General features: G+C 44.7%; 2 protein-coding genes across 2 annotated transcripts; both read left to right on the top strand.

Moving 5' to 3' along the window:
* Positions 1-654: 654 nt before the first annotated feature.
* Positions 655-6,778, top strand: LOC139418044 (orthodenticle homeobox 1). Its single transcript, XM_071167157.1, has 4 exons — positions 655-975; positions 2,964-3,153; positions 3,787-3,938; positions 5,326-6,778. The coding sequence occupies exons 2-4, from the start codon at positions 3,057-3,059 to the stop codon at positions 6,073-6,075; spliced, it is 999 nt and encodes a 332-aa protein (XP_071023258.1). The 5' UTR covers positions 655-975; positions 2,964-3,056; the 3' UTR covers positions 6,076-6,778.
* Positions 6,779-10,466: 3,688 nt separating this feature from the next.
* On the top strand, positions 10,467-12,941 carry LOC139409697 (circumsporozoite protein-like). Its single transcript, XM_071155120.1, has 4 exons — positions 10,467-10,514; positions 11,653-12,118; positions 12,371-12,607; positions 12,838-12,941. Exons 1-4 carry the CDS (start codon positions 10,467-10,469, stop codon positions 12,939-12,941), a joined length of 855 nt encoding a protein of 284 aa, XP_071011221.1.
* Positions 12,942-20,170: the final 7,229 nt, after the last annotated feature.

Raw genomic sequence — 20,170 nt, 5'->3', positions numbered from 1 at the left:
TGGACAAGTTAGACATCTCATGATGATGTTTGTAAAACGTATTTTTCCCCCCCCAGTTATTGACAATGTTTAAAAAAAAGTATATTCGACTAGGTTATAGCTTGCATTTATTCTCAACCACAGATTAAAGAGTCGGTTTTGGGGCCTGTTCATTTTCACTGTTGCCGTTCCTTTTTTGATAAAAGTATAAATAATAAACGTCTATTTAAGAATAAAATAATTGTAATTTCTGTCATATCCCTTTTTGGTCTCCAAAATAGGTAAACCTAGCCTATATAATATTTGCCAAATTGGTTAGATTAGAATTCCGTATTGCGTCAGGCTGTTAATTTTATGCGTAAATTGTCTGTTTGGACGAGTGCACTGCAAAAACTGCTCGTATGAGCCACTTTGCCAGTCTGTCTGAAATGTTTTCCGCTTTTGAGAATATGTCCGGGCTGGGTTTCTCCGGGTTTGTTTTCTCGACCGAAAGGGGAGGGGCTTCTACAGCTACTCTGAGCGCTGAGTGGCAGCCCCCACTGTCTGTCAGAGAGAGGACGCTCACTGATTGGATAGAGTGGGCGGCTCGGCAGGTGTCCTACGCTCATAGAGGGGCAAGGGTAGTGGGAATGTGATCAATCTCCATCCGTCTACATTAGCAATCACCCTAACACAGTGACAGACACCACGCAAAACTCAAGCAAATTAGTTTGATTTATTTGGTTTTTAAAAACCCGGAAATCTTCACGATCGACTAACAGGGAAACAACGACAGGGCACGCGCTGGGTGAGAAGTGAGAACCAATAGGCTACAGCTCTTCTCCATAATGCACAGTTTGCTCTGAATTTGTTTTTGAGTTGCCGTCTTGAGTTCTCTGTCTTCGGGTTGCCATCCAGACTTCCTCGGTATTGGTGGATAGCCGCATTGGGTTCATCTGGTCGCCTTTACCAGGCTACTAAAGGAGAGAAGCTTGGGGATAGGAAGGAGAGAAAAAGGTACGTTACTTTAATGCTTTAGATTGAAGTTGGAGGATAGTTTTTCAATCCTTATTTATGTGTAAATTAGTTTGTCCTGCATTTGAAACAACCTTTAGGCCAAATAAACACAGCCTGTATACATGTATCACTGTCTCCGATTGCGACACAACGCAACCAGTAGGAAATACAGGTTAAAGTCCTATAACAATACGTGCGCGGTTTGATTCGTACTCCCATTGTCTAATCTATTATTAAATGAATGATCAATTAATACTTGCCAAATCCCCTGAGTGAGCGACTTCAAGTTGATTTCGATTTTTTTTATTTAAACGAGTTGTCAACTTCTTCGAATGTAACTAGGGCCTAATAATTTTAGATTTTCATTTCAATTGAGGCATGCTATTTTCTTTTGTGTGTGTGTGTGTGGGGGGGGGGGGGTGATAAAATGTCTAAACTACTTAGTAGATAATTGGAGAGGCGTGTATGGGGTTTTGTTAAATTTCTTTTGCTGATAAGGAGTCTTCTGAAATGGTCACCCCCGAGGATTAATCTAAATTCTAATTGGGTTCATTTGCACGAAGATGTCTCCTTTTCAAATCACTCCTTTAAACAGAGCAGGGGCTGAAAATGCCGTTTTAAAGAACCGTCCGAATACACAGAAATAAGAGCCGCGGTTTGGGCCGCACAGCACGGGGGCCAGATAGTCATCTCGCTGAATAGAAGAGATGAGTTTCCGCTCGTTAACGTCCAATTTAATTTCCAGATTTTTAATTTTGGATTGTCCCCCCCACCCTCCCTCCGTGCACGTTAGTAGCCTAACGATAATTGGAAGTGGCAAGTCAAATGTTGGCTTCTAAATGTCAACAACCAACCGATACAGTGAAGCGTGGCCATGTTTTTAGGTTATACCTTTCCAGCTATATTGGGCTACTTAAGGACTCCACTTTGTACTTATGCTAAACTAACTTTTTTTGTAATAGAATGAGCCCGACAGCTCTAAATAGTAGTTGATTAGTAAAACAAGTGTTTCCTAATGGGTGTCATTGAGGGCTCAAAGACTGAGTTTCTATTAGACTGTTTCAGTTTGAGAATAAATGAGACTATGGGAACGAGGCCTACTTACACGTACACATCCCCGGACCAGAGCAACTTTCTTTGGCCCTATCAAAAAAAACACATTTCTCAAACTGGAATTATTAACCTATAGCACCATAGTTTGACACATCTCTCATCGAGAGATATATATATATATATAACTATTTTCTGAGTTGATTTAGTTCGACAGCCTCCATGCCACGGGGTAGAGACAATGGCCCATACTGACGGTGTGTAATTGAGTCCAACGGATTCAAGTGGGGTGCATATCAAGCCGATAGCCCAACACTTAGGCTTTATGTAACATGTTATTCAACAAGATGAGCTAAACGACAAAAAGGAGATCATGCACAATTATGATGAAGTCAAATCTGGCCAATCCAGTTCAGACACAAAGCATCGGACGTTAGTTTATCTTTAGGGTTCTAGGAAACGGCTCACACATATTAATAAAAAGTGAATAATGGATTTATTTAGCTAGTTTAATTAACACCTGCAGATGTTTTTGGTAGAATAGACACCAACAATACATTATGTTCCATATAGAGACTATACGACATTTAAAAAGCCATACATAAACCACGCAGTTTTAACCCACAACCGAATTAATTTAATGAATACATTTGTTTTGAGATTATTTTATATACATACACACTCTTCAAGATGAATCATAGTGAGTATTATAGTTGGGAATACTAAATCAGACCTGTACTGTAGGTCTAAATTCAGAGACGCAAAGAGGAACATGTTATTTGTAAATCACGGAATGTCCAACAAACAGTATTTTGTTAAACTTTGGAAATCATAACCAGGCCATTCCCAACGCATCTCAAAGGAAGAAAAACAGCACTGATCCAGCACTGATTTACGTCGAACTATTTGTCTTAATCCATACATTTTTATTTTTGCAGTGCACTTACATCGGCCCCTCTCTCGTCAAGCTGCAACATCGGGGGAAATCGAACTATTGGCAAGATCTGGGGGGACCCGTGACTGCCTCTAGCATGATGTCATACCTCAAACAGCCCCCCTACGGCATGAATGGCCTAGGGCTCAGCGGCTCCGCCATGGACCTACTGCACCCGTCTGTGGGCTACCCAGGTAGGGATAAGCGCCTCGCATCCGCCAGTGTTTGAGTGGAATGTGTTAGCGAAACAGGTTCTGGATGTCAGGCTAGCTCGGTGCACGGCCCATCGCCCGGGGCTCACACACTCTGAGATGTCTCTCTCCAAATGGAAATGTAACCAATAAGGACAAACTTATAGTCAGTAACCAAACATACAACATGTCTGAACAGCCAACGATAATGTCCGCAGTGTACCCGCTGCTGGTTTCGACCTGGTCCGGGTTTGAGGACACCACATGTTGGATAAAGATAGTATTGATTCTGAACGTAATAGGCTACAACTCGATATCAAACTTTATTTGAAGTGGATTTGCGCATGTTTAGCCATGAAAAAGTGAAAATAAATATCCTAATTGTGGAAACTAAAAATCGATTGTATTTTTTGATAGTTTAATTTTTGTATAGTTGGTAGGCTACATCGATATACAATTTGATATTTCTTATCTCATTATAACATAATGAAATGTTGACTGGTAGGACAAAAATAGACTAGCTCAATATTGCTCAAGTGGCACGAATTATAGTCTTCATATGATTAGTGTTTCTGCTCAAAATAGACAAATCATTTTAAAGCTTTCATTTCAAATCTCTTACTCTCTCTGTTTCAGCGACGCCTAGAAAACAGCGTCGTGAACGCACCACGTTCACGCGCTCGCAGTTGGACATCCTCGAGTCGCTCTTTGCTAAAACTAGGTATCCGGATATCTTCATGCGCGAAGAGGTCGCACTGAAAATTAACCTTCCGGAATCCAGGGTCCAGGTAAAATGTCAACTTTTTTTTAAACGGCATTCGCTCTGCTTTTTGGGAGACAGCGATTCATTAATCTCAGGGATTGGTTCAAGGATTAGGGTTGTTGTAACCAACTCAATGACGCACAGTATAGCCGCCCACCCCTGTAGCCCCCCCCTCTTATGTTCCATGGAAAAGATATACTTTACTTAAGCCATATTTCTCACGGCTAGGAGTTAGCTTCAATAGTGCCGCAATGACGTTTCCCTATAAAGTCATTGAGCTTGTATTAGTGATTTGGTGAGCTATGGACTGGGTAGCCTCTATATACATATAGTATTGGCTATACCACGTGACTATCTGAGGAATGGTGTTGTTATCTGTAGTTCATTCAATAGTTGTTATCAAAACTGACTGCCATCCAGGGTAGTGATGACCAGACCTAAAATATGAACACCAATTAAAGGTTCACTGTCGGATGCCATAAAAACAGTCTCTTCCTCCACATATGAACTCCTGGTAATTTATTGGGTAAATGGCCGGCGTTTCAGCATCACTTTGCCTTCTTCAGGGTGCCGACATGCCATTTATTATTATTTTCTTGGATATAGCTTTGTTAAATTTAACATGAGTCTCTCACACACAGTCCTATGGGCTACTCATGTTCTGAGCAAATGGGTTTTAAAAGCCATGAGGTCGGCACCAAGGCCAACCTCTCACCATTTTTAAGTTGTTGTTAGAATGCGTGTGAAACCAAATGCTCTACATGATCCTCCCCTCTTGGTGCTATAGAGTTACTCTGCTCTGAAGAGAAACTCTATCACCTGTTATCTACAAGGGTGGCATCCCAAATGGCACCCTATTCCCTACATAGTGAACTAATTTTGATCAGTGCCCTATGGGACACCCTATGGACCCTGGTCAAAAGTAGTGCACTATGTAGGGAATAGGGTGCCATTTGGGACACGCATAAGGTATGAAACTAGAGACTCATGCTGCTAGAAGGGAACAGGCCTGGGTGGAAATTAACATTGATACCTAATAACACCAATTTACCTCCATAATGTTGTTCTATCATGGCCTTTTCCCTTTAGAAATGTACTGTGAGAGCCTGTTGTATCGGATGGCTGGGTTGCTACCTCTTGGTTTGGTTAGGTGTGGCTTTAACATTTGGTTGGTTGCGTTTGGTTCGGTTTTAATGGTTGATAGGTTCTGTTTGGTTCTAGGTGTGCTTTAACAGTTGATTCTCTGTTTGGTTCTAGGTGTGCTTTAACAGTTGATTCTCTGTTTGGTTCTAGGTGTGCTTTAACAGTTGATTTTCTGTTGATTCTCTGTTTGGTTCTAGGTGTGGTTTAACAGTTGATTCTCTGTTTGGTTCTAGGTGTGCTTTAACAGTTGATTCTCTGTTTGGTTCTAGGTGTGGTTCAAAAACCGAAGGGCGAAGTGTCGGCAGCAGGCACAGAGCGGCAACAGTACCAAGGCCCGTCCGGCCAAGAAGAAGTCCTCTCCGGCGAGGGAGAGCACCGGGTCGGAGAGCAGCGGCCAGTTCACCCCGCCTGCCGTCTCCAGCGCAGTCTCCTCCTCTTCTTCCTCCTCCTCCACCAATCACGCGGGGGCAGGCCTCAGCAACACCTCTACCTCCATCAGCGCTGTCTCGTCTATTTGGAGTCCCGCCATCTCCCCGGGCAACGGCCCGTTAACACCCGCCTCCGCCCCGCCGCTCGCCGAGCCCCCAGGACCCCCGTCCAACGCCTCCTGCATGCAGCGGTCGGTCTCGGGGTCGGTCTCGGCCACCTCCTCCTATCCCATGTCCTACAACCAGACGACAGGCTACGGCTCCTACAACCCTACCCCGTCCAGCTCCTACTTCAGCGGGGTGGACTGCGGCTCCTACCTGGCCCCCATGCACTCTCACCCACACCACCAGCTCAGCCCCATGACGGCCTCTTCTATGTCGGGTCACCCGCACCACCACATCAGTCAGTCTTCAGGACACCATCACCACCACCATCACCAGGCTTACGGAGGCACTGGCCTGGCCTTCAATGGTTCAGACTGCTTGGATTATAAAGAGCAGACAGCGGCCTCCTCGTGGAAACTCAACTTTAATGCCAGTGACTGCTTGGACTACAAAGACCAGGCCTCCTGGAGGTTCCAAGTCTTGTGAGGACTACAAAGACCAGGGGACTCATGTCTTGTGATTGGTTTACTTTTTTTTTCTCCCTTCTGTATTTTCTCTCCTTCCCTATTTGGTTTCCTCACTCATCATTTGTTGATTTTTAAAGAGAAAAAAAGTATATGAACTTTAAAGTAACAGCAATTATAGTTTGGATGGACAGAAGCTCATTGATTGGACTTATTTTTTTTATTATTTTCAATAAACGGTCCCTTTTTATGCTTATGAAAACAACTTGAGAGAGGGCTGTGGGCTTGATTGAAAAGTCGTTTTTACTTTTGTCAATGAAGAAATGTTTCGACCTTTTAACTATGGACTGTTTTAACAAATGTTGTTTCAACCAAACTTCTGTGACCACTAGCGTCCTCCTGTCCTGGCTCTGGCGATGCACTCATGTCTGTCTCTGGAAAGATGAGGATTACCTACCGTCACCGTGCCAGTGCACGCGCTGCTTACCTCCGTCCATTTCCAATCAAATCCTGTTTTTATTTCTGAAATGTGTTATTTTTAGGATGAAAGAGATTTTAGTCAGCGACGTAAAGGCGTTGAAATATGTATATATGTATTTGGGTCAGTTACAGTGACCACGTTTAGTTGGTGTTTCTGAATTTGAAATTGTTTAATAAGAACTTTGAAAAAACTATAGCCGATGTAAATCATTCCAAAGATAACGAATTGGCCATGAAGTTCCATTTTTTTTTTTTTTTATATACGTTTTCCTTTTATAGACAAAAAAATGCATTAGACAACTTGAAATGTCCTGGAGAAACTAAATGAGAAAATATAAAAGTAAAACATCATGCTCAATCAGGACTGCAGTTTTTCAAAAGGAAAAGCGCTTTTTAAAAGTTAAATGTTTCGAACATACCTCCTGACTCTGGCATTTGTCAATCGTAAAATTTGACATATTTTAACAATGGCACTTGACTTCCTGTTGGAGTCAAATGAATCCTTTTTAAGAATGTGGATTTGCTGTTCCAAGATGCCAGTGAAATGTTGAATGTATCTCAAGGCGAACACCCTTATCCATTCAATAAAGATCCGTCAACTCATATTTCTTAGTGGATTCTGTGTTTGACCCGAATTAGCCTACAATTTCACCCAGTGCTTGACTTGGACTGATATAAGTGCCTGTACTGGTTTTGTGTGCAGGTAGGCATAGCCTATGCCCTAATTTATGTAGGATTCCTGTTTCCATGTAAACAAGTCACACTTTGTTTTATATGCGTGTTGAACTGTTAATTAGACTAAGTGTAGGCCTAACGGGGTGAATTGATGCAAATGACTCCCATAATTAAAACAAGTTAAAATACATCGTGTAGGCCTACAGGACATTTTACATTTAAGAGTGTTTATTTAATCCCTGTGGTCAAATTGAAACGCTGAAATCACTTATTGCTTTAGGGAAATTAAACGTATTTTTTTTTGACATGCAGCGTTAAAACGCTTTAAATATTGAGTCTGTCACATTTTGATCACGGAGTAATTGAATGCGCATATAATTACAAACGTGCGGTTTTTCAGTGTAGCGCCGAGAGTCGCGTTTATTCCAAATAACCTGGAAGAATTTCACCGCCTCTGATGCGGTAATTACGTAGGTGGGGCCGGGTTAGCGGGTCAAAAAGCGGAGAGGGAGGCAGCTCGAGGGCATAAACCCATTAAAAAAAGGGAAAATCGGCGGCGTTTTGGCAAGGTTGTTAAGACGTGCATGTTTTAACAGTGTGCGAAGGCCACGCGGATAATGATACTGTCAGAGGAAGATCCAACATGGTTGAACTCTGAAGGCTAAGACCAAAAACAATCTTTGACAAGGCACCGTTCTTTATTAGTTGTAGGCTTTGTAGTTATAATAGTTAGAATTGGACTATTTCATTTTAGCTGCACAGGATCTTTCTTCTAGGAATACAGGCATAATGCACAGGCCATCTATTTGCAACAAACCTGAAAGTTGATTAAGGGACCTATCAACAAATCCCAGATTGCCCCTTTAATGATGAATAGTATGCAGTACCAGCTAAATAAACACACTGGCTTGCGTCCCAAATGGCACCTATATTTCCTACATTGTGGAGAATAAAAATGGAATACGGTTCCATTTGAAATCCGCAGCCTCTTGCTAACTAGAACATAACATACATGTTTGTTCGAGTATGCCCGCGTGCGCTTTGAGACGTCTGCGACACCGCGAGTGTACACAAACACGCGGGCAGGATTTGTTAAATCTGCATCAAACATTTGCAACCAATCTTGGGTACTTTTTAAAAAAGGAATTCGAGTATTCTGTAGCCTCGTGCTCTTACGTGAAACACTTTCCAACAAACACGACCAGGACTTGAGAATTAGAAATTGGATTTGGCACAACGGAATTGGTTTGACGCATAGGTCAGGTGGAACATTCGATTTAAAACATTTTTCAGAACGGTCCATTTCATGGTCCCTTACTTTATAATTTCGTTAAATAAATAGTTGCCTATGTCTCCTATATTGAGACGATTAATAAACATAAGGCTACCATTTCGTTTTTAAAATACTGTTGGGACTTATTAATTCAAAAGATTTCTCAAATTATGTAAAAAGTAGATTATGTAATGTGTTGCCCTATTCGGTGTAAACTCGCATATTCCATACTCTCTCACTATCTATCCTGTGTTGTCCATTACTTCTGTATAAACTAATCACGCAAGGGATAAGAGACTGGATTAGCTTATCCGTTTTGTTTTAAACATCCACCCATGAAATAAAATATAGTCCTTTTCGTTCAGACATATACACGCTACATAATAAAAAGAAATACTGTAAAATATGACTAGGATAATTGGCTTTGCACATGTTGTCAATGACAGCGAATGTTAGTTACACAACTTCCGATACAGCAATAGAATAGCATGTGCAGATTCATACAGAAAACGAGGCCTGATTTAGTGAATGTTGCCATTTTAATTGCATCAAAAGGAATAATCTTGAATGGCTTTTCAAATCCTGTTAATTCTAATTTATGTCAGGTAGATAATGCGTGCAGGCTTGGCTACTCGCATTGCTTATACAAAACATCGGTCTTTTCAAAGTCTCAAAGCTGCAATAAAGCTGCTTTTAAGCAGGCAGCCCAATTCTGATCTTTTACCCCAACTAATTGATCTTTTGACCAATCATAGCAGCTCAAAAATGATCTGACGTGAAAGGACTTGTGATTGGTCAAAAGAGTATAATATTTGGCTGCCTGTGTAAACGCAGCCTTAAAGAGACGATATATGCAGCGTTTACTGTAAGGGATTATTTCAGCTGTGTTTACACAGGCAGGCAAATTCTGATATATTTGCCCTATTATTGTCAAAAGAAATCTGATCTGAATGGTCAAAAGACCAATTAGTGGCAAAATATCAGATTCGGGCTACCAGTGTAAACGCAGCCTAAATTGCTGTATTTTCTCTGCATAATCAATATATTACTACTAAAAGCTCAATGTAGCGACACCAGTTGGAACCTAAGAGAGGTGAGCAGGAACTTGCAGGCCACAGCCAATGGGTCAGCACACATTTTGTTTTGCCATGGCCTTTTAGGTGTAAAGGTCAAACCTTAGGGCTAGATTCAATCTCATTGTCCATTTTCAGCTATGCCCCTCTTAAAGGCAATGTTTCCACATTCACGGTAAACGCTAAACATGTTGCAATCGAAAAATGACCTTAAGGGGCTCTACTCAGACTGCATCTCTGAAGTGTTACAGATTGCAATAGAAATGTGAAGGTAATTTCCGATTGGGCCGATATATGCAGCGGAACATTGCCTTTAAGTGTCAGTCGCGCTTTAACGTGGCTCTTTCGCATTACAGATAAACTCTAGCGCTTAGCTGTCTATCCATCTCTAGTCACGTTTATACCTGCCACTAACATGCGTCCGTCGTCCTGATCTTGTCAGTTTATACATGGAAGATCTGATCACAATCAGTTCTCAATGAGTCTTTTAATCGTCTACAGCTGTCTGAAAACGTGAACACAATGTGTACCCAATCAGGACTCTCTACCATGTTAGCACCAGGGCCTGTAATGTGTACAGTGTATGACTTTACGATCACTCCTATAAACTTATCACAAACTTTATTCCTTCCAAAGTGACCTTTTCATGTTGTCAGAACCATCCAAGCTCATTTGAAAACAGTTTTTCTACATGTAATTGTCTAGATGATAGTCTGTAAAGAACAACCAGAGTCAAATATAAAACTAAACTGTGTCTCTGAGAGCAACAAAGTCAATCCGCTGGTCAGTCATTAAATCCCGCCCCTTCACACCATTATTATTAATGACGGATCAACAGCCTCAGACGGTGTCTGTGGGAATGACATCACATGGCCCGTATTGAGTCAAGAACAGGGTCCATGTGGGTTGGAGATGTCCTCCTCTGGCTCCCTGGATCGCCAGGTCACCGTATCCCTCAGGGTGAACTGACCCTATGGCCTAGCTACTTTCTGCCTGAGTGAGCCTGGTCCGCGTTCCAAATTTCATCCTATGCCCTACTTTTAACCAGGGTCAATATACAGTAGTAGTGCACTATATAGGGCATAGGGTGCCATTGGAAGCATATCCTCTGGATAGGCTCAAATACCTGTTGACGTTTTTCCAACTATCCTATCCAGGAAATTAACTGTGCTGGACCTTTTTGTTGTTGTTGTTTTGGCATACGCGAATGTGATTTATATCAGTGAGTGTGGGAGATCTGACAAGCCGGAGATATTATGTGTATGAGAGAGAGATCCAGTGGGCCTTCCCCGAGATGGACCGATAGCACAACCTGCATGCTGGGACAATTCTCCTCCTCCTTTTCTCATCCAACCTGGTTTTTCATTGGCTGTCTAGCGTCGCCAGACGTCAGCATCTTCACGTGTTGATAGGTCGGTCTGAGGAGCGAGACGGCATGGGGCCGGGGCCTGGGAGGATACTTACCTGAGGAAGAGGTTAAACAGAGTTTAACGGGGTCGTGTTCTAAGGTGCACAACGTAGCAAAGCGTTTCGCAAATGGATAATTCACATTTCTTATTGGACAAGTCCAAAGTAGTTCCTCCCTGCTTGTCTGTTTTTTCCCCCGTTTGGGGCCGAATGAACATGACCCTGTACCGACACGGTGTAGTCAGGAGTGACGGCTCTAGTTTCAATGGTGCTTTGTGATACGAGGCCGTCCTGTCGGGCAGACTTGGGTTTTGTTCGGCAGGTATTTTGGTTTTGTTTTATGCGTCAATTATGTCTGGGACTGGTACAAGAATCAAACGTTTTAGATTCCAATTGATAATTGGTGGTGTTGCAAGAGGTAATTAATTAAGTGGCAGGGCAGCTTTTTCGAGACCCGTTTTGCACAGTCAGCCAGCAAGACACTTTTCCCCTCTGAGATAGTTTGTCATTTAGAAAAATACTCACAATGTTTGACTTTCGAATGTCATCAACATTTTTTACCTGATTTGATACTAATCATAAACAGACACTTTCAACAGCGGTGAGCAGCAGCACAAGACCTCTTTAATGTTACACTTCAAAACCGCAATAAAAGGATGAAACGCTTTTTCTCCTGTTATGTGATGGTCAGGTCCGTCCAAGCCCCAGAGAAAGCCTCCAAGCCCCAGAGAAAGCCTCCAAGCCCAAGAGAAAGCCTCCAAGCCCCAGAGAAAGCCTCCAAGCCCCAGAGAAAGCCTCCAAGCCCCAGAGAAAGCCTCCAAGCCCCAGAGAAAGCCTCAAAGCCCAAGAGAAAGCCTCCAAGCCCCAGAGAAAGCCTCAAAGCCCAAGAGAAAGCCTCCAAGCCCCAGAGAAAGCCTCCAAGCCCCAGAGAAAGCCTCCAAGCCCCAGAGAAAGCCTCCAAGCCCCAGAGAAAGCCTCCAAGCCCCAGAGAAAGCCTCCAAGCCCCAGAGAAAGCCTCAAAGCCCCAGAGAAAGCCTCCAAGCCCCAGAGAAAGCCTCCAAGCCCCAGAGAAAGCCTCCAAGCCCCAGAGAAAGCCTCCAAGCCCCAGAGAAAGCTTCCAAGCCCCAGAGAAAAAGGAACTTCCTTCCTAGCTGAAAGCAGCTTACTCATCCCCATGACAACCCAGGGAGTGCATTCACAGTATTCCTACTAGGTTTGGATAGGTAAAGCCCAGCTGAGTGCACACCAAGTCTCTGTCCAAAATGTCACCCTATTCCCTATATAGTGCACTACTTTTGACCAGGGCCCTATGGGACTAGGGTGCCATTTGGAACACAAGCTAGCTCTCCCTGACTGCTGCTCGCATCACACTCAAAACTCTGGCTCCCCTCAAGACCCCCGGCTCCTAGGCTCCCCTCAAGACCCCCGGCTCCTAGGCTTCCCTCATGGCCCCGGCTCCCCTCAAGACCCAGACTCCTCTCAAGGCCCCGGCTCCCCTCAAGGCCCCGGTTCCCCTCAAGGCCCCGGGCTCCTAGGCTCCCCTCAAGGCCCCGGCTCCCCTGAAGGCCCCGGCTCCCCTCAAGGCCCCGGCTCCCCTCAAGACCCCGGGCTCCTAGGCTCCCCTCAAGGCCCCGGCTCCCCTCAAGGCCCTGGCTCCCCTCAAGGCCCCGGCTCCTAGGCTCCTCTCAAGGCCCCGGTTCCCCTCAAGGCCCCGGCTCCTCTCAAGGCCCCGGTTCCCCTCATGGCCCCGGCTCCTAGGCTCCCCTCAAGACCCAGACTCCATTCAAGGCCCCGGCTCCCCTCAAGGCCCCGGTTCCCCTCAAGGCCCCGGCTCCTAGGCTCCTCTCAAGGCCCCAGCTCCTAGGCTCCTCTCAAGGCCCCGGCTCCCCTCAAGGCCCCGGCTCCTCTCATGACCCCGGCTCCCCTCAAGGCCCCGGCTCCTCTCATGACCCCGGCTCCCCTCAAGGCCCCGGCTCCTAGGCTCCTCTCATGACCCCGGCTCCCCTCAAGGTGTTTGACTTGGATGGCCCAGTTCTAATCCTGTGCATGGAGGGCTTCTTTCCTTCTTTGAGGTCATCACTGATCTGACTAGGGTTGATTGGGGGAAACAAAAGGATGGAAAATGTACCCAACACCAACACATCTGTCATGGACTATTATTACATCTGATATAGAAGGCTATAGGCTAGGCTACGAGACAGCCAGAAAGACAGACAGAGACACAGACAGAGACACAGAGAGAGACAGAGGGACAGAGAAACAGACACGAGAGACAGCCAGAGAGACAGAGAGAGACAGACAGAGACACAGAGAGAGACAGACAGAGAGAGACAGAGGGACAGAGAAACAGACACGAGAGACAGCCAGAGAGACAGCCAGAGAGACAGACAGAGACACAGAGAGAGAGACAGAGAGAAACAGAGGGACAGAGAAATAGACACGAGAAACAGAGGGACAGAGAGAGACAGACAGAGACACAGAGAGAGACAGACAGAGGGACAGAGAGAGACAGACAGAGACAGAGGGACAGAGAGAGACAGACAGAGACAGAGGGACAGAGAGAGAGACAGACAGAGAGACAATATTACTACATTGATATTGATTACTGCATTGTTGGGTTTAGAGCTTGTAAGAAAGACATTTCACTGTACTTGTGTACGTGACATTAAAACCCCACAGAGTAGCTGTTGCACAAGATAACGTGGATGATAACGGATAATGATGGGTGGGTAAGACACGCACGCTGGAGGCTAGCTTCATTTACAACCGCTAACAAGGCACTACACCACGCCCCAACAGTATAGTAATAGCACTGTCCTAATAGGCTCATCTCTTCCAGCCATCTCAGGTGGCTGGAGTCTATTAAAGGCCTACTCAATATATTTATTACTACACTTGAAGGGCGGTTTCCTGGACACAGATTTACGCCGGGATTCAACCGGACCACGGGTTGTCGACAATCCGGTTGAGCCGACACGCGCAGCGTGTACCGCGAATAGAGATCCCCGCAAGGCCTTTAAAAGACACATTGTCGACATACCCGCAGTCAACATAAATATATACATTTGCAATATTTTCTTATTTTTATTGGACAGATTAGAGAGGATGGTAGTGGGGAGAGATAGAGGCGAGGTCAAAGGGCGGAAGCTAAACCTATGCTGACAACGTAGACGTGTGTGCGCTGGAGGCTGTGGTCTTAACGTTAGACCTGTCTGGTCACAGGTGCCAGAGGTTTCCCAACAGGAGAGACATTTGTTATTTGATTCTAATCAAAACTGTGTATATACACTGCTCAAAAAAATAAAGGGAACCCTAAAATAACACATCCTAGATCTGAATTAATGAAATATTCTTATTAAATACTTTTTTCTTTACATGGTTGAATGTGCTGACAACAAAATCACACAAAAATTATCAATGGAAATCAGTTTGACTTCACAGAAGTGTGATTGACTTGGAGTTACATTTGTGTTGTTTAAGTGTTCCCTTTATTTTTTTGAGCAGAGTATTAATAAAGTTGAGCAGACGGCTTCCCCAGACACAGATCAAACCGAGTCCTGGACTATAAAACTGGGTTTTAGCCCAGGACTAGGTGTACTCTGAGATGATTGAGGTATTTGTAGTCCTAGCTGACACCTACAGGCCCACAGCAGACATCTAAAAACAGATATCAACTGTAACCCAATGACTTTTATTACAGGTTTTGTAGGTTTTATTTTCAGATGTCAAGTCATTGAATGATGTGATATTAGGCTGCAGTAGTGGTTTGAAAGTGACATATATCAGGAGATAAAACCAATGACATATCACTTATCCAAACTGCTGCTCTCTTGAGTATCACTGAACAAAACAGAACCATTTCTGTTTACATAAGACAAGTATTAGCCTTGTATCACCAGACAGAAACGTAATTATTTTCACCAATCTCTCTCCCAAAACGATTGACGATTGAAAAAACATACAATGATTATTATTTTTGGAAACCTAACAAAACAACACATAGAAAGAAAACACAGAAACCAACCCATCCTGACTGACTGATCTGTTCTGTCCATTTCACCATACTTTCCAGCCTCGGATTCGTTGTTGTATATATTTTTGAGAAGCAAATCCTCTTAGAATGCAGAGTAAATAGATTAGAATACAGTGGCGGATTAGGGTCTGCGCGGTGCTGTCAGATTAGTCCCGAGCGCAGCGCGTCGACAGCTCGTGACAAGGCCGTGGCTGCTGTTCAGGAAAGGGGCTCGAGCTGCTCCGTTCGGCGCGCAGTGCTGCTGCCCGTGCTCACCGCTTAAAAATCGCTTGTTATATTGGCTTCCGTTCATGAATAAAAACCTTCGGCAGTCCGTAATCTCGACACATACACACAGTAGCCTACACGGTACACAGTACAATACTGTAGGCCACATCATCTGATAAACTATAGAGAGACCAAACATTCACTGCCTCAGCATGCCTAATGATAGTGGGTTTGACATATTTTAGTGTGCAACAAATACAAGGGACAGGCCTAAAAGCCATACACACAAGATACAAAGCCTCTTTAATACAGCAACACAATAGGCTAGTTTACAGCTCTGTATTAGAATACTGTAAAAGGTGACCAGGGTCAATCATGAAAAACACAAAGCCTAATTACTGCACTGTTTTAAACAGGCTGGGATTAAAGAACAATTCAATTAAACGGGCAGAAAATGTAAAACACAATTTTTCAGCAGGAGGGCTGGTTGTGAGAGAACTGAGATGGGGCTGGACAGGGCTAGGCCTATATAGCATATACAACATTCTGTTAAAATAAAACCTACTAGCAAGACATTAGCATAATTATTCACATTTGACTTAGACTTAAATTCATAATTCTTAGGCTAATCATGCATCAACATTTCAGAATAGAGCTCGATCAGTTATCAGATATATTTACAGAATACATTTGATTTAAAAAAATGCATTAAAAAAGATGGAGTTTACAGTCGAAAAAGAAATGGTCAAAGGCTGTTTTCAAACAAGACCAAAATGAACCACTTTCAGCTTCCCTGCGTCTTTGTTCACCTGAGTTGGGGAAAGAAAGAGGGGGGAAGAATGAGGGGTATAGAAAGAGGGGTAAAGAAAGAGGGGGGAGAAAGAGGGTAAAGAAATAGGGGGGAGAAAGAGGGGGAGAAAGAGGGGTAAAGAAAGAGGGGGGAGAAAGAGGGGGGGGAGAAAGAGGGGGAGAAATAGGGGTATAGAAAGAGGGGTAAAGAAAGAGGGGGGAGAAAGAGGGGGAGAAAGAGGGTAAAGGAATAGGAGGGAGAAAGCAGGGTAAAGAAATAGGGGTGAGAAAGAGGGGGGAGAAAGAGGGGTAAAGAAAGAGGGGGTAGAAAGAGGGGTAAAGAAAGAGGGGGAGAGAAAGAGGGTAAAGGAATAGGGTGGAGAAAGAGGGGGAGAAAGAGGGGTAAAGAAAGAGGGGGGAGAAAGAGGGTTAAAGAAAGAGGGGTTAGAAAGAGGGGTAAAGAAAGAGGGGGAGAGAAAGAGGAGGAGAGAAAGAGGGGGGAGAAAGAGGGGTAAAGAAAGAGGGGGAGAGAAAGAGGGGGAGAGAAAGAGGGGGGAGAAAGAGGGGTAAAGAAAGAGGGGGGAGAAAGAGGGGTAAAGAAAGAGGGGGAGAGAAAGAGGGGGAGAGAAAGAGGGGGGAGAAAGAGGGGTAAAGAAAGAGGGGGAGAGAAAGAGGGGTAAAGAAAGAGGGGGGAGAAAGAGGGGTAAAGAAAGAGGGGGAGAGAAAGAGGGGTAAAGAAAGAGGGGGGAGAAAGAGGGGTAAAGAAAGAGGGGTAAAGAAAGAGGGGGGGAGAAAGAGTTTACAGTCGAAAAAGAAATGGTCAAAGGCTGTTTTCAAACAAGACCAAAATGAACCACTTTCAGCTTCCCTGCGTCTTTGTTCACCTGAGTTGGGGAAAGAAAGAGGGGGGAAGAATGAGGGGTATAGAAAGAGGGGTAAAGAAAGAGGGGGGAGAAAGAGGGTAAAGAAATAGGGGGGAGAAAGAGGGGGGAGAAAGAGGGGTAAAGAAAGAGGGGGGAGAAAGAGGGGGGAGAAAGAGGGGGAGAAATAGGGGTATAGAAAGAGGGGTAAAGAAAGAGGGGGGAGAAAGAGGGGGAGAAAGAGGGTAAAGGAATAGGAGGGAGAAAGCAGGGTAAAGAAATAGGGGTGAGAAAGAGGGGGGAGAAAGAGGGGTAAAGAAAGAGGGGGTAGAAAGAGGGGTAAAGAAAGAGGGGGTAGAAAGAGGGGTAAAGAAAGAGGGGGAGAGAAAGAGGGTAAAGGAATAGGGTGGAGAAAGAGGGGGGAGAAAGAGGGGTAAAGAAAGAGGGGGGAGAAAGAGGGTTAAAGAAAGAGGGGTTAGAAAGAGGGGTAAAGAAAGAGGGGGAGAGAAAGAGGAGGAGAGAAAAAGGGGGGAGAAAGAGGGGTAAAGAAAGAGGGGGAGAGAAAGAGGGGGAGAGAAAGAGGGGGGAGAAAGAGGGGTAAAGAAAGAGGGGGGAGAAAGAGGGGTAAAGAAAGAGGGGGAGAGAAAGAGGGGGAGAGAAAGAGGGGGAGAAAGAGGGGTAAAGAAAGAGGGGGAGAGAAAGAGGGGTAAAGAAAGAGGGGGGAGAAAGAGGGGTAAAGAAAGAGGGGGAGAGAAAGAGGGGTAAAGAAAGAGGGGGGAGAAAGAGGGGTAAAGAAAGAGGGGGAGAGAAAGAGGGGTAAAGAAAGAGGGGGGAGCAAGAGGGGTAAAGAAAGAGGGGTAAAGAAAGAGGGGGGGAGAAAGAGTTTACAGTCGAAAAAGAAATGGTCAAAGGCTGTTTTCAAACAAGACCAAAATGAACCACTTTCAGCTTCCCTGCGTCTTTGTTCACCTGAGTTGGGGAAAGAAAGAGGGGGGAAGAATGAGGGGTATAGAAAGAGGGGTAAAGAAAGAGGGGGGAGAAAGAGGGTAAAGAAATAGGGGGGAGAAAGAGGGGGGAGAAAGAGGGGTAAAGAAAGAGGGGGGAGAAAGAGGGGGGAGAAAGAGGGGGGAGAAATAGGGGTATAGAAAGAGGGGTAAAGAAAGAGGGGGGAGAAAGAGGGGGGAGAAAGAGGGTAAAGGAATAGGAGGGAGAAAGCAGGGTAAAGAAATAGGGGGGAGAAAGAGGGGGGAGAAAGAGGGGTAAAGAAAGAGGGGGTAGAAAGAGGGGTAAAGAAAGAGAAGGAAGGTTTACTTGAAGGTCGACTCAAACTGATCACATTCATGCGACGTCCAGGGTCAGTCCATTCAGTGCTTCAGCTATAGGTTTATTAAGGTTGTACAATTCCCAACATTCCCAGGTTTTCCATACGTCCTGGTTAGAAGACCCTCTGGGTAACCTGTAGCTGGTATTTCTAGAAAACATTGTAATTTGGGGAAAGTTACATGAATTATTTTACTGATCAAAATCATGTACAACCTTTGATGTAATAATCAACATGACCTACTCGAACATCTCAATAGATAGAACAAACCAACCCACCACACACACACACACACACACACACACACACACACACACACACACACACACACACACACACACACACACACACACACACACACACACACACACACACACACACACACACACACACACACACACACACACACACACAATCAGTAGGCCTCAATCATACAGACCAGCTAAATCTTGAATTTGGACTTCCCTCTCCTCCCCTCTCCAAACCATTGTCACTCAGGGCGACCTCCTCTCTCCCCCTCCCCTCCCCTCTCCTCCCCTCTCCTCCTCCCCTCTCCTCCCCTCTCCAAACCATTGTCACTCAGGGCGACCTCCCCTCTCCAAACCATTGTCACTCAGGTCGACCTCCCCTCCCCTCTCCTCCTCTCTCCAAACCATTGTCACTCAGGTCGACCTCCCCTCTCCAAACCATTGTCAGTCAGGTCGACCTCCCCTCTCCAAACCATTAACCATTGTCACTCAGGTCGACCTCCCCTCTCCAAACCATTGTCACTCAGGGCGACCTCCTCTCTCCCCCTCCCCTCCCCTCTCCTCCCCTCTCCAAACCATTGTCACTCAGGGCGACCTCCCCTCTCCTCCCCTCTCCTCCTCCCCTCTCCTAACCATTGTCACTCAGGGCGACCTCCCCTCTCCTCCCCTCTCCTCCTCCCCTCTCCTCCTCTCTCCAAACCATTGTCACTCAGGGCGACCTCCCAGCCTTGAGCGGTGTGTTAATAGTGGTTATGATTGACATTAAAACCCTAACAACGTTAACTAGATACATATTTAAACAGCAATGCAAATTCTTCCTCCAATAGCCTACAGTCTGGATTACCAAGTGACTGTGTGATTCAGTGGTGGTGGTGCCGAGACAATCTCCCGCTAATCGCCCGGAAAAAATATATATTACTACGACAAAGATGATGAAGACGAGGAATGCATCCCAAATGGCATCTTTTCCCTATCTAGTGCACTACTATAGACCAGAGCCCTATTCCCTATCTAGTGTAATACTTATAGACCAGAGCCCTATTCCCTATCTAGTGCACTACTATAGACCAGAGTCATACTCCCTATATAATGCACTACTTTAGACCAGAGCCCTATTACCTATATAATGCATTACTTTAGACCAGGGCCCCATGGGATTCCCTATATAGTGCACTACTATAGAACAGAGTCCTACTCCCTGTGGGATTCCCTCTATAGTGCACTACTACAGAACAGAGTCCTACTCCTCGTGGGATTCCCTATATAGTGCACTACTACAGAACAGAGTCCTACTCCCTGTGGGATTCCCTCTATAGTGCACTACTACAGAACAGAGTCCTACTCCCCGTGGGATTCGCTATGGGCCTCGGTCAAAAGTAGTGTGTATATATAAAGTGCTGTGAAAATGTATTTGCCCCCTTCCTGATTTCTTATTTTTTTTGCACATTTGTCACACTTAAATGTTTCAGATCATCAAACAAATGTTAATATTACACAAAGATAACCCAAGTAAACACAAAATGCAGTTAAGTGATAATAAATCAAATTAAGGGAAAATAGCTATCCGAACCTTCATGGCCCTATGTGACAAAGTAATTGAATTTACTGTGGTTAATCACATTTTTTGGAAAGCTGAGTTCAAATGCACTAGCCACACCCAGGCCTGATTACTGACAGACCTGTTGAATCAAGAAATCACTTAACCTCTCTTGGGTAGGGGGCAGTATTTTCATGTCCGGATGAAAAGCGTG

The sequence above is a fragment of the Oncorhynchus clarkii genome, chromosome 1 (assembly GCF_045791955.1).
Source record: "Oncorhynchus clarkii lewisi isolate Uvic-CL-2024 chromosome 1, UVic_Ocla_1.0, whole genome shotgun sequence".
NCBI classification, from domain to species: Eukaryota; Metazoa; Chordata; class Actinopteri; order Salmoniformes; family Salmonidae; genus Oncorhynchus; species Oncorhynchus clarkii.
This window is presented reverse-complemented; position numbering and strand designations above follow the sequence as displayed.

Coding starts and splice junctions, on each gene's coding strand:
- LOC139418044 (XM_071167157.1), top strand. CDS start 3,057: ATGATGTCATACCTCAAACAGCCCCCCTACGGCATGAATGGCCTAGGG. Junction 3,154..3,786: donor CCCGTCTGTGGGCTACCCAG/GTAGGGATAAGC, acceptor TCTCTGTTTCAG/CGACGCCTAGAAAACAGCGT. Junction 3,939..5,325: donor TTCCGGAATCCAGGGTCCAG/GTAAAATGTCAA, acceptor GTTTGGTTCTAG/GTGTGGTTCAAAAACCGAAG.
- LOC139409697 (XM_071155120.1), top strand. CDS start 10,467: ATGTCCTCCTCTGGCTCCCTGGATCGCCAGGTCACCGTATCCCTCAGG. Junction 10,515..11,652: donor AGGTCACCGTATCCCTCAGG/GTGAACTGACCC, acceptor TGTGATGGTCAG/GTCCGTCCAAGCCCCAGAGA. Junction 12,119..12,370: donor AACTTCCTTCCTAGCTGAAA/GCAGCTTACTCA, acceptor CCCGGCTCCTAG/GCTCCCCTCAAGACCCCCGG.